Raw genomic sequence first — 15,520 nt, forward strand, 5'->3', positions numbered from 1 at the left:
CCGTGCACGCATTTGGGACAAAATATAAACAGACCGATAAAATAGTGTTGTGTATAGTTTATGTGGTATATGTATATACTTCGCTTTGTTTTTAGACATCATCAGGTATGTTTCAAGACCAATGCTTTCGTCATGCTATTTCAGTCAAGTAAACACGTTTTTAAGCTGGCATCAGATCCGCGCTATCGCAGGAAGGCAAAAGTACAATGTACACACACTGAGAGGCATGCCCTTAAATGACGTCACCTGTCTTTGGACCTGAACCTAATAAAACCAAACCAAAATCATGTAGGCATATCAAATGTACCCAAATACCTCAGCAGAACAAAAAATCAATCCTAACACATAAATTATACATGATGATCTATACAGTTTCAACGACACGTCACCTTCCTGTCTTATACCCCAGGGAGTTCTGTTTTTATTTCTTCAAATTTCGATTTTCTTTCAAACTTTGTCAGTATATACCGATGTTTCACATGATTAATCGATATAACATTTTTCGTAAACATGAATTTAAAATTTACATGATATATTTCAAGTGAAGTATGAACCAATTTTCATGAATTCAACATGTGGCATCAGTTGCAATAATATCAAATGAACATGGGTAGGGTGGGGTAAACATTTGCATTTGTTCCATGCGTGGCAAGTCTGAGTTTCTAGAAAAATAGGCAGTCCCTATGAGGTGTCTATTTCTTTATATATCATCCATATATGGTTATGCATATACTTTTCTGTCAACGTCATACTCTAGTATGCAAATGCTAGGATGTTTGATTACAATAGTTGGCGTACAAAATAATGTCCCTGGTCAAAAACGAATGCAGACAGTTCCTTTTCACGCGGCTCCAGAAGAGTACTAAATATCTGTCTTTGTACTGATCGCTCCTAATTAAAATTTCATGTCACTTTATATTTGTTCTTGCCTAATAAAAGGCATTCCCTCAGGACATTGTTTTTTTAATTTCTGCATACCATTATCGTAGATAAATATTTCACACCTTAAAAGCACACGATTAATAATAATTCTGTTTGTGTTGGGATATAATCTCTGTGATGGTATAGCCAAGGCAAGTTTCAAAGTCTGATTTAGATATAAATATAGCAATGTAGTTCATTCCCATGTCCTAGTTTCTATAAATAGACGTCCTACTTGATTGAGAGGTTATTGATTGCATTAATATAGTCATCTATTTCATCTCAAAGCCTGTGACACACTTTGTTCAGAATATCAGATATACATGAAATATTAATGGGAGCAAATCTATGGGCAAAATCTTAGTACATATTATATATAACTGTACCTTACCGGTTCGAGGGTTATTAGAAAAAAGTTGGTCTGCTTTATCAGACTGCATATGTCTTTAAGACGAATAAATGTGGGTAACCTGCAGAATCGCATTTACCTACTGTGTCGTCTGCTCAGGAGACAAAGAAGATATCAAAATTGATCAGTTGTCTAAATACTTGAAGTATATGGGGTTTTTTTCTTTCCTGATTTACTGTTTTATTATCGGGGATGTTACCCTAGGTTTCTCTGGTAGTAAGCCCGTTGTACGACAAATGAGACCAGGGAGAATTTCATGTTACAGTGTCCAAAGTGGTTTTTGAGTGGCCCTATCATCAGTGGACATCGTTGTCACATGACCTTCGCCTTAAACCCTCTAACAAACAAAGAAACAAAGAAACGAAACATTCTGCTCAATTGGTATAGTACTGTTCAGCCATACCAAAAGGTATGCATTGTGTCAACTCCTAAGAATAGGTCATAGCAAAATAGTTAGACCTACGACAAAGGCCTAGAGCACATGCATATTAAAGACCTAAACATGCTCTTTGTCCTTTGACCATCAACTTCTTAACTTTTCAAGGTATTGATAGAGACATCACAAAAACCAACTTTTGGTTGAAAAAGATGAGATATGTTATCCGAACTAATTTCACATAACCAAGAGTTGTTCGGCTCAATATGTTTTGGTCACATGTGCGAACTGAGGAACTATAAGCCGTCTTCTCCAGGCAATATGATAATGCAATGCAGAAAACATCGATAAAGGACGGTAACGTAGGAAACTAGAAAATTGTCCTTGTACCACGAGAAAGGAAGCTTACAAATTGTAGTAATAAATGGTGTCAAAGGCAAAGATCTTTACTGTTATAGTTGATGCAGCAGGTTTTTGTTCTCCAGTGTACATAGTATATTCAAATAAATCCCCTTCCTCGAATCTGCCAGGAGTGCCATATTCCCCACTTCATGTTATATAATGCACCATTCTTTCTTCGAATCTTGCACATATATAGCCATTAGAGTAATCTGTCATGCTTGATTTCTCTCCGTTTTGGATTAAGAAGGTCTCGAGGCAGGTGTTCGATTAATTTCAGCCCGTGATGCTTCACAAAGTAAACACTGAATTGGATATGTAACTTATTAATATTCTGTTTATGCATATTTTCTCTCGCTAAATCAATCGTGTGTCTATTTGAAAGTTAAAGATAATGATATAATTTGTATAATTTAGTACTATAAAATGATTTTGTGTATATATAGCAAAGGTCACCCACTCACGTTCCTCCAAGGTCTGTGGGCGATCGTTTATACAATCTCATCTATTTTGACTCTATAGCTTTTAATGTATAAGCCGTATAAACGAACGATTTATTTTTAGGTCCCTCATAGATTAAATCTCATTACAGACTTGTTTTAGAATCAAGATAACTGAAATTCATTTGATCTTTATAAATAAAACTGGATGAAATTCAAGTTCACCAAACGCTGCCAGATATTGAAATCAATCGAAGCATAAAAAAGCAAAACGCACGTGAATTCTGTTAAAGTTTCTGATATGGAAGGACATGTGCGTCTATAAAGAAATGAATATTTATTTATTGTCGGCAGTTTTTTGGATAAAACATGGCCAATTATGAAATAGGACTCTTTGTTTATCAAATACTCAGATAGTCATAGGTCGATTGGCTACCTCTGAAATAACAGGAAAGCAGCAGGTTTCGTAAAACAAATATCTTGTTTAAGTCGGGCGTAACAAAATATTCCGCAATATGTAAATAATGAAACAAGTGAAACCTATATATTTGTTTGTTTTTATTAGATATTTTTATACAGATATCCCAGTTTACTACTGACTTTGTGAGTTTATAGGTAGATTGTATACTCATGCACTGTATAACGCTTTAAACCGGTATTTGTATTAAAACAATGCAGTACATTAAAATATTAGACTATTTGTATAATATAATATACACTAATTTTGGAATGAAGTTTGATAACGCCGCCAATAATATTGCAAAAACAAAACTACCGTTTACATTACAAAACTTGAAACTAAAATGCTTTGCTAGGAATAACAAACAATAATAAAAGTATGTACTGTTTTTTTTCTCAAGCCTCTGTTGAGGTTAGACTCGTCAACACTGACGCCGCAAATGTTTTTAGATGAAATATATTTTATTTTGAATTTTGTACAAATCAGATGAATCATAGGATTCACGAGTGTATCACGTCCCGTCCTATAACAGTCTGAGACAATGAAGCGTTTCAAAACATAGAAAAATTACTTTCTTTTCTCTTTAAACACCATATCTTGTTATTCTTGCGTTATACACCTACTAGTTGTATTTATCTTGTTTTATAAGCCAAACTGGATTGCATCTACGAAACCATATTGTATTGCATTGATGAGGACAAAGAAATAATATGATAATTTTAATTTTTAAATGAAAAAAATCAAGACTCGTGTCATTCCTCTCATAATCGTTTCTGTAAAAACTAATATTTATAGGCATTATCGAATATATTCATCTAATCAAGGGTCGTTCTTCTGTCTTTTCAGGAAGCCAGCATGGCGAATAATTCGACGATCTACTATGACGTTTCCACGCCCTTTCCGTCTCTGCTGAACCATACCGAGGCCGCGGGGGACAATGGGACCCCTCCTAGCTCGGTGTGGGATATATACAAACAACACTGTCCCGAAGCCACCATGATTGACAAATATCTTACCCCTTACGTTTACGTCGTCGGATTTCCGGGAAATATTCTTGCGCTGGTGATTTGGCTGCAGAAAAGAATGCGAAATTCGTCCGGATATTATCTCGCCGCTCTCGCTATGGCGGATTTGGTATTTCTCTTGTTGCAGATAGTGTATGAACTTAATGAGAAATGGGGTATTCGATGTTTGGATGTCGAGTTCGTGTGTGAATTCTATCCCATAATATTCCTGACGTCTCAATATCTGTCGCCGTTGTTGGTGTTAGCTTTCACAGTGGAACGATACATATCCATATGTCATCCGTTTTCAAGAGAGAAGTTCTGCACGACGAAAAGAGCCAAGGTAGTCATCGTATGTCTGTTCATATTTTCGTTTTTCATCAACGGTATTCAAGGCTATTTTTGGCACTACGACAGTGGAGGACGCTGCAGTCTGAGGGCGGATGTGGTAAGAAATAACGAGGCTTCGTTCTGGTCGATTTGGACTTGGTGCGTTGAAGCACTAGTGTTCTTTCTTGTTCCCATTCTTATCCTCGTCTTCAATATCCTCGTAATTGCAGAGGCGAAACGACTGTCAAAGTTTGAGAAGAATCACCTACAATCACGAACTCACAAGAACTCGGCCACAACTGTAATGTTGCTGGCCGTGTCTTTTTACCAAATTTTCACCACTTTGCCTGTCACAATCGTTGTGACTTTGTATTATAGTTTCCCCATGGGGGACCCCGAAAACTTAAATCCCCCTGATTCTATTTGGCAAAGACATTTTGATTATGTGTATATCAAGACAATTATTGAAGAAGTCGGATTAACTCATTATGCATGTAATTTCTACATTTATTGTATAACCGGTAAAGTATTTAGACAAGAGTTTAAGCGAATGTGGAGGTCCCTTGTGTGCCTCAAAATGAAATCGGCTTTACCTAATTGGACAACGGAATACACGAGTCTTCGTGGTAGCTTGCGTAACAACCCCAAAAACCTGACAGTGCGCATGTCCAATGGTCACGCCAATGGCCACAGTACAACGAGCACTACGAACGACGTTGAACCGCCTGTGGTTGAACCCACGGAAACAACATTGTGAAATACGATGTGATAAAGTTGTGCATATTTTCTGATATTAATGTAAACGTTCTGATTTTATCCCAATATATCTGCTAGCGTCATTTGTGCTTGACGTTTGACGAATATAGAATGTATGCATGTGACGTCATCATTATGTGATTGTGCATGCATGTTAACATACTCGTGTATGTAAATGTGCTTCTTATCCGCCATAATATTTAAACAGATACACAGGTGTATTGATAACCAATCATTCTGGAACGCCAAAGAAATCTCAATGAATGTTTTAGATGTATTCTTGGATAGACCATTGTCATTTGTAAAGATAAGGAATTGTTGCAACACATTCCTAGGGTTTCTAGAATGTTACTGGACTATCTTGTATCGCGCTATATAACATTAAAGATTAAAGTAATATGCCAATATATGATGTATATATATATTTTATAATAAATAAAGTTGAGAACATAATAAACATAACATCCTTTGATTCACAATGACTTCATTCAGAAACATTCACAAAAAAATCTCATATTTCTACTTATTAAAAACAAGAAATGAACACTTTAAAAGTTTAAATGTTCGCGATTTTAGCGTAGTGCAAATAAGCGCGAAAATATCCATACGCAAATATAAATTCATTAATAGATAAATAGACTATTTAAAATTTCAGAACAATTGCCAATGCGAAAATTTCTGTTTGCAATTAGTATAAAGGATCATAACGCGAGAATTTCAACCCGCGAAATTTTTTAGCTTTACAGTATGTAAATGCTTTACTTAACCCTTAACCTAATAATATGTCATAAATGGAATCTGACGTCACTTTGCTCTGAATGACTCCGTAAGTAAAATTGCCAACATGTAAAATTTGAAAAAAACATTCTCCTTAAATGTATTAAGTAGTTCAATATCTTTCATCTGATGTTGGTGAAGAAGACACCAAAGCTTCCAAATGACCTTAATGTGTCAAATATAAAGCTAGTTACATTAATTCACAACATTTATAACAAACGTATATCTTTAAAAAAAAAAGGGTTCGTGACGATTGATTTATGGTCTTAGCTCATACATAAGATATAACATGTATCTAGTGTAAAACTTTGTTTCATGTTGGTCTTTGAATCCTATCTTAATCATCGTCAGACCTCATATTCATACGGACTAAAATATTCCAAAGCATTTCTTTCAATGTTTATTTTTTCTCTTACTATTGACATACTGTGAATTTGATAGAAAAATATATTCAGTTCGCTCTGTAAAAATATATATATTGATTTATTAAAAGATGACAAACCCCTTAAAATAGCACAGAGTACTTCGATATTATAAAGGTATGATGTGACATTTGGTGTTTGATATATTATAATTTCAGATGTGACAAAATGAGAATTTTCCAATTTCATTTAGGTTTTATTTACTACTTTAACTTTCTCACAAACTTAATACTGCAATGTATAGCCTATGTGTATAGACAAATGTATTCTTGACTCATGGATCCTTGATACAATGTGCCCGTTTTTAAATGGTGCCCACTCGACCTTTCTTATATTACATTAAAACTCAGATCTGACGACAAAGATCAGGACCAGTATTCATTAAGCCGTTCTCATGGCCAAAATCAGATTCTGTGCCCAAGCTCAAATTGTTGTTCCAGTAATGAATTTTATAAAAACATTGTCATTTGTCAATGATATGGAGAAACATTGAAAACACATCTGACCGAATGCCATTCAAATGTTTATACTTGAAAGTTTTGTTCTTTCGCATGCATTTTAGCAAGATACAAGAAAGTTGATTTGAGCACAGAATCCTTGTGTAAGCATGAGAATAGTTTCATGAATGCGGGTCAATGTTGTGATCATCTGAGTCATGATGTTGGCTCCACTTTTTGGACCATTCTGTGTGTTGAAGGTATAGATATGTGTTCCATACTTATGTTGTGACAATTTTGGGACATAAATCACAAAGCCAATCTCATCCTACGAAACCCTTCTAGTGCCAAAAGAATATATAAAATCTAAACAGAAAACGTGTTATTGAGCAATGCTAGTTTTGATTCAACCTACGATTATATGACATTTATATCGCTGTATCCAAAAGACAGAAATACTCTGAATTATTTCTTTTTTCCCGAATCCCTTTTTGTTTCATATTTTGCTTTGTTTTATTACACATGTATTACGAGTAGGTAACCTGCATATTAAAAGATGATTTTTGAGAATATTGACTTGTTACTCAGTTATCATGTAAACTCCATTTCATCAAAAAAGGACAGACGGATGTACAAGTAATTGCTTATTGTGATTTTGCAAGAAACGATGCCCTGCTCATGTCTTTTATTGTTTTGGTTGAACCATTGTCTTTTTAATTGATAGTAATTCAAATTCATCATTGTGTTTGCATAAAATGAATGAAGACCTGGCTGTTTCAGATTCATTAAACTTATGACGTATTAAAAGGAAAATCAACTATTTGAGGATCTTTTCCCACTGCAGGCAAACCATTATATAACTCCACTGTAGATTTCTACACATACAGTGTCTTCTCCTAAAATACGTTTTGGCTATAACTATAACTATAACACGAGTTGGCAACAATACCTAATTGACCAGGAACATTTCGGCAGGAGTCGCGCTATGATTATAAGAGGTCCATAGTTCGAATCAGGGCCTGGTCCTGTTGTAATCCGTCACTCAGACTTCTGTTGTTGATTCTGTTTTTGTTTATTTTATCATTAATGCTACTACATAAGAGTCCCTCCCACAAGGTAATTTGTTTTCGAAAGAGGTTTATAAAAGCTTTCGTTATGCCACATCACGTTTTCATTGAATCCAAAGCTACAGTTTTCGGCAGTTGTACGGGATCCTGAAGCTCTCATTAGAAAACAAATTGTGATGCAGCTATCTACTCATGTCATACAGCTGATGAACCATGATATCATTTGCCGGTCCTTTGATCACAACTTATCGGGTAGCAGTGCACATTTTTTGAGGTATTTCAATTTTGTTATATATCAACATGTCTATGACATCAATTTGACAATAACTGAATAAATCGGCAACGAAGATAATCCGTTTAATGTTAGTAATTGGCGTTTAAACACAGCAGATGTAATTTCGGAAATATTTTCAGCGATCTAAATTTTAATGTTCAGTATTTAATTAAGTAAGAGTATACTCTACAATGCTACAAACAAGTTATAACGATTTGTAAGTGCCCTTTGTCTGATTCAGTGTAAGTATAATTAACCTCGATATGTTTGACACAAACTATTCTACAAACTGATAAATCATATAAGGGGGAGACAACTCATAATTCCATCACCATTATGTTTATCTTCAACATATCGTTATACTTTTAGCATAGTTGAGTTCATAGGTCCGTCTCTCACAGGTAGCTATAACAGAACGCATATTTTACATTCAGAAGTAGATAACATGCTCATAACAGGATTTAAATTGTCTGTATCAATATATCCCTAATATCTACCTAATATCACACTTTATTTACAGCAATTACTGTAAAGCGTATTTAATTTGCTGTATTAACTGGGTCTTTATCAATTATAATAGCAAGTCATAAGTAAATTTGAAATACCTCAAATGTGCGTTTATTTTACAGCAGTCGACACATTAGATAAAAGCATAGTATTTGTCAAGACATTTTTTCCTGAAAAGTAGACATATTAGCAATGGAAAAACCAAACTGGGTGACTTGTGAAACTAACTCATGAATTGTAATTTATTCATATTTTGCAAATTTCTATTTGTGTTTGAAGATAATTGAATGCAAATTCAAATATTTTTTAAATAATATATGTCGTCTGAGACAAAATGGCGGAAGTAGTTATTTACGACAGTTAAGAGGTTGATAGAATTTTGCGATAGATTGTTGTGCTTTTCTGTGATTGCGTGAATTTCACGTCCCTTGTATCGATAAATTGGGTAATCTGATAACAATATCATATTGTCAATACGATAGAGGAGTTTTTTAAAAGACTATTTTTAGAAATGAGTTGTTTATGAGCCTCTCTTTGGTTTCAGATTTTAGTACTTACCGTTTTATCAAATATCTGTAATTGGGTTTATAAAAAAACCCACCTCATCCGTTTATTGAACTTATTCCAGCACGGTAAACATTAAGTATTAATTTAAGAATAAACTATCCGTTTTAGTGAGATGTTGTAAATTTCCGACGTTAAAAAATGTGTTTCTCTTTTGCCTGTGCTCGACATAAGTTTTGGAAAACATTGATGAGTTCCAAATGGATGGGGCAGTACATTTTTGGCTTAGTTTGGCTTGCTGCACCGAAATGTTGAATGTGTATATAGGTGCTTCCTTTGATCTATTTCGAGTGATTTCTTTTGTTTTATTTTTTCGCGAAAATTGATTTGCAATTGTGATATTGTCATGTCAGTAACAAAATATGTAAATACTGCCCTACGAAAATATTAATGTCGCAAAGGTGTACTTGATTTACAGTAACTAACAAGTGATTTGTATATATTGCAACGCTCTGTAAATGCACATTAATTTATTATGATATTGAGTTTATTATTAATAACTCGATATGAAGAGTTTTCCTCGCCTTATATACGTTGAGGAAATTTGATAACATAAATAATGTCATTCATCCAATTATTATTCTTAAATGTTTATGCATTTGTTCATCAGTTACACACTATATAAAAAAACTATTACTTTTTGTGAGTATGATTTTGTTGTTGTTGATATCTTATCTACATAACAAATAAGTTTTTCGATTTGTGTTATAAAAAAACTTTTAAACCTGGTTTGAGATTTTGATAATATTCAAAACCTCGACCTTAATATTACATCAAGATTTAAATGTAGACATCGAATTGGTAATTTTCACCCCATACAGTTTCTTAAACTACTTGGGTATGAAATACAATAAGTAAACTGACCTTTTCGTGTCGTTGGTAAATAGAAATCGGAGATTGTTGACTAACCCCTAATAAAAAGGACTGGAATATCCAATTAATGAATTAGTTAATTTAATTTGACACCAACTTCCATTAAAATACCAGTCAGGAACTTCTCAGCGCTCGATATAAGATACACGAAACGATATGATCACAGTCATGTTAGCAGCCCTTCACGTACAAATCTGTTCCCTGTAACTTTAAGGAATCCTATAGGTGTCTTTCGGAAATCCTAATATCACCTAAATTAAATGTACTCATAACCCAGTTTCACGACCGTTCTTTCTGTTACATGTAGAAACATCTTAGCATTGCTCCATTGAAACTCATTGCAATGAGTTGAGGACATAATCTTAAAAACAGTTTTTTCGCTTACTTCTATTTTCAAAAGGAAAAAAATTATCGAGATTTTTCCTGAAGCAAAGACCATTTAAGAACTTAATTAAAGTCTCATGTTACAAAAACATTAAGAAAATTTAACTATTGCATCAGCAACATTCGTCGTTGCACTATTATACTGTCGCCTAGGGGATGACGGTAATACATTATAGATCTAGTATGCATTACATAAGGAGGTCTTATTCAATTTCGAAAGACTCTGGTAAAGAAGTTAAGAGCCTCCTTGATAAAACTCCTTTATTTTTTTCCATTTTGAAATACACACATGAAAAATTAGTCTTGTATTTAAAATCACGTTAACGTTTACTTCACACAGACCAAGAATTTTAATGGTCGTCTTCGAGGGCTGTTAACGTTTAATGTTAACTTTAAACAAAATTTACTTTAGAGCAAGAAGACTCTAGATCTGTTGCCTGCTGTTCAAAATGAACTCCAATCTCTAAATCAAACATACATTTTCACCTCATTCACAACACATAGCTCCTCCAAACTCATGAATGTTATGACCCCCTCCCCCTAACTACCACCAGGTACACTCATGAAACCTCTTTAATTTGCAACTGCACAACCATATCTCCAACCGCAAGAGTTCCTTTAGCTTAAAGACACGCATCAGTGTCAAAAACATATTTGTGTAAAATGCTGGTTTAAGGTTTTGAAAAAAGGGAGTAAACCAAACCTAAAATAACATGTTTTTTGTTTTCTGTGTTTAAAGTAACAAACCTACTAACACTGTGATGCATGTGCATAATTAAACGGTCTATGTAATGGTGAATTAGGATACAAGAGCGAGACGTTATATTTTCATATGCAACATTGACGAAGAGGATTCAATTTGCAAGTGTGCGTAGCCAGACTTACATTTTCTTTTACTCATAATAATGAAAATATTAATAAATTTGATGCATAATTTCCAAATGATGTTTTTTAATCATAAGTGGTTGTTATATTTAGATTTAAATCTAAAGTCTAAAGAGAAAACGTAAAATTGATCAGTGAATTTTGTATATTGTGTTTTTAAGTAAGTTCTCATTATCGTCACGTTTTTAAGACCCCTAGATGACTTACATAGTCGTGAATAGTCGATCTTAATTTTCACGTTCATTTTTTAAATGCGTGTCTTTATTGCTCTGCATTATCTGTTAAATTTTCAGTTATGTACAGAAATTAACTATCTAATGTGAAAATCTTTGTCTGGTTCCACGTGTTGATTGTAAATCGATTCCTCTTTCAATTATTTTCATTAAGGACAATCTGTTAGTCGATCATTTTCTCGTATTTGTTCAGTATTACCGTATGCATATTTTGTAAATGATGTGTGCGCTTTTGTAAACAAGTCCATTCTTTTTACGACTCCATTGCGAGATACACCGTTATTGACGCTGTCTTATATTAAAACATAGTTTACTCTTTGCCCTGTAGTCCTTGTCTTTTGTGTCTACAGCCAAACAGTCGATGGATGCATCCATATCAATTGCGTCGAAGAGATTGAATGGGATAGCGTTTCCTCAGTGACCACATTATGTAACCACGCGATATAGACCAATTTCACCGTCTAGCCACAGTACATCATTACAGGAAAATGGAAATAAATACCCGCATTAAAGGCTAGAACCAGCCAAGGATGATGCGGGTGTAACCATTAACTGCCTGATACGTTATAGTGAAGAATTGGATTAACGAACGTCTATTAGTTTCCTTCATTGCCTTAAAGTCTCTGGAACTTTGGTTGTAATATCATAAGGGACATAAATAAACGGATTTGGTGGTCAGGGCATGGCTCATGATGTGAGGTTTGCTAATATTTTGCTAATGCTACCGTCATTACAATAACTCTCATCGTTACCAAACGCTGTAATAAACGAAAGGTACAAAAGGAAACATATATAAAAAACGATACACAGTTTTATATTTCGAGTACTAGCTCTCAGACAGATTTTGAAATAATCTGCAATAATGACTTAGATTTTCATTGTAAATACTGACCATTTTCACCAGCTCTAACATAGTGTTACGAGCGGATGTCTACCCATCCAGGCAATGACCACGTTCGACGTTGCTGGACTAATGAGCCCGTCCCAGGATTACACCGCAACGCTGGAAAATTCACATCTTATTCCTTGGCTGTTAGAATAAAATCTACTAGCCCTGGGGTGTCGGGATAGGGGAATTGTGCACCCCTGATAAAACTATCTATATGATGTACCTTTTTCATATTCAAAAGTTCAACCATCCCTTGGTAATGACATATTGTGGTAATTATGAATGCGTTAACCTTGTCTATCTTGTGTCATGATCACAGGTGCAGACGACTACAGAACATTACAAACAGATTTTGCTGCCTATATCCTCCATGCAATTAATATAAATCAGTACTGTTCAAATCAATCACATGGATGGATTGATTGATTTATTTTAATTACACAGGATCAAAATGGTAAAAAATGAAAAATAATTTGATGCCAGAAGAACAATGAGATGGCGAGATGAAATGAAACATTAATCAATTTTAACCTTTAAGTCGGTCGATACCATGCTTTTATAGACCCTGGAAAGTTCTCCGTGGGCTGATCAATCACAGTATAGACTGCAATAAATGACAATACTATTCATTAACGAAATAGATATTTTATATATAAAAATCACAGTTCGATTCGACAGTTGACAGAAAATAATACCTAGCTTAATAATATAGAGTTTCAAGGAAACGAACCGTCCTGATTGGATAAAAAAACGGATTTCTCAATTGAACTTTAATTTTGAACCTTCTGAACTGTTATACTTTACTCAAACGGCTGACATTGCATAACTATAGCTAAAATAGTAACAGGGTATAACCAATCAGATTCAGAAACAGTTTAGTAACTAGTAACAGAATTAGGTGATGTTAGACAGACTACGATGCCGCATTGTTAAAGGGTTATTTATTTACAAATGTGCAAAAGCAAACATATTGAATAGCCTTTAGGAGGGGAGAACACATTCTGGGGAGTGAAATAAGACGCATAAATATAGTAACAGCCAATGCCGTGACCTTGAACCTTGGTTTACACGCATGGCAGCAATATGCAAATTACCGTCCCATGACAATGCATCCATCAGCGAATGTTCATCAAAAGGCGTTCGGGTCTTCAGAAGATAAAGCCAGAACAAGCATTATATTCACATTTTACATTTTACTGATTACTTTGACCTTGATATTAGGAAAGTGGTACGGAAAGTTTGTACGCTACACACCCTCCAGTCGTGAATGATCTATATCGGACACGCACAGGTGTAACCCATCTGTGTCCTTGTTTTCAGGTGAGGAGCAAATGAGCTTGAAAAGATAGAATATAGAAAATTAGAGCAAACTTATCCATGCACGACTGTACATGTATTGATTATATACTTCATGAATATTAAGATAAGTTTCAATAAAAACTCGAAATTTCCCCACAACGATCAGTTAAAAAAGAGTCACAACGCGAATATTTCCGAACGTCAGAATTTCCACTTTTACAGTAGTTCGTATTCTCACATGTTAAACGTTTATCAGGTCATGTAAAGGAGTAAGATGTCCTGAAAACGTAGCATTTTTAGCGTTACAAAAACATGACGTCACAATTTGAACGTATTGGGAACGCCATACGGATTGCCAACCGAAAATATCATTTGTCAACTTACGATTTATGTACGTCCAAACGCTTAGCGATGAAAAAATGAAAACAATATATAATATAAACGATAGCTATCTATATCATTGGATTATATCCTGTGTCGGTAAACACACAGTAACACCTCGGGTTATCTGAAGATGACTATTCACACGACGCAACTAAATACAATGTAAACAATGACGTCATCAATGAAATCACGAATGTCCATACAGCTTTGCTATCTGCAGAAACGACTAACCTTGGAGCTAGAGCATCATCGGATGGGAACTTATCGACTCTGACGGCTATGACGAGAAGATATCAATTACTCCTATACGTGAACATTCTATCGTGTTGACAGAAAGACGAGAATGGGTAAAGGACCTTTGTATTTTGTGACGTATGCTATTTATCAACAACGTGATTGATACCGATATTATCCGTTCAATTGTAATGAGCAGACAACAATTCCCACGGGAATATCAGATCTTTGCAGACAGCTTCCGCCTGCTGGTGCCTGTAATGGCAGAGCCGCTGATGTATCTTTGTCAGCCTCATGATTTATATGCTGTCCAGCTGTGTCCAGTGTCGGTCATTGTTACGGGTTCTAGGCAAGTGTTTACTTCTGTTACGTCACTGTACTTGTTGTCCTTGTCTAGTCCAGGAATCGATGTATAGCCTAAAAAGAAAAAAAAATAATAGCCTTCAGAATACACAAGAAAAAATACGAAACAATGAATGAATGACTATGAATACAAAAAGACAACACCACGAACTAAGAAGAAACAAAACAAAAGGAAAAAGCAAGCACGCCAGCAATTTCAAAACGACGAAATCAGATGTCGCAATTAAGAAAGCATTTCTTTTTGAACAATGTAAACCTGCTTATTCTAGTCATTTATTCGACATATTTACAAAACAATGCATACGTTTTGTTAGTGATCAGCTGTATCTGGTAAAACAAAAGTATTTCATGTGAAAATTTTACTTTATCCGTTGGATATCCATTTGTCTTGAAATGTATTTGCTGTATTCCTGCAGAACCTATTCATTTATCTTATATCATTCATTCGCTGTAACCGCTAATTCACCCATATTTCATGTAGATTTTTGCAGTTTTTCCCCTGCCTTTTTCTTTGCAATATTTTGATTAACATTATATACCATAGAAGATTATCATGTTTCAATATGATTTTCCAAAGATTTTTTTTTTTTTTATAATTTGTTTATTTTTAAAGACATTTTTATTACATAAATACATAAACACACATACACCCACATACATACAATTCCCATTTGCATGGTTTGTCTCTTGCATCGTCATATCTTTCATCATCATCATCCTCATCGTGACTGAATATCATCATCAGCCTTGTCAATCATCATCAATAGTAATACACCATTATCATCTTAATACATCATCATCATCAACAACATCATCACCAATCTATCATCATC

General features: G+C 34.5%; 1 protein-coding gene across 4 annotated transcripts in view; it reads left to right on the forward strand.

Moving 5' to 3' along the window:
* LOC110460185 (probable G-protein coupled receptor 139) overlaps positions 1-11,838 on the forward strand; it is a 61,310-nt gene extending 49,472 nt beyond the window's left edge. For all 4 annotated transcript variants that reach the window (XM_021512952.1, XM_021512949.1, XM_021512950.1 and 1 more), the window contains exon 2: positions 3,852-11,838. In XM_021512952.1, coding sequence (XP_021368627.1) covers positions 3,861-5,096 — 1,236 coding nt within the window. In that variant the 5' untranslated portion in view covers positions 3,852-3,860 and the 3' untranslated portion in view covers positions 5,097-11,838. The remainder of the gene's footprint in view (positions 1-3,851) is intronic.
* The last annotated feature ends 3,682 nt before the right edge of the window (positions 11,839-15,520 follow it).

Source organism: Mizuhopecten yessoensis, unplaced genomic scaffold (assembly GCF_002113885.1).
Source record: "Mizuhopecten yessoensis strain PY_sf001 unplaced genomic scaffold, ASM211388v2 scaffold10331, whole genome shotgun sequence".
In the NCBI taxonomy this organism is placed as follows: Eukaryota; Metazoa; Mollusca; class Bivalvia; order Pectinida; family Pectinidae; genus Mizuhopecten; species Mizuhopecten yessoensis.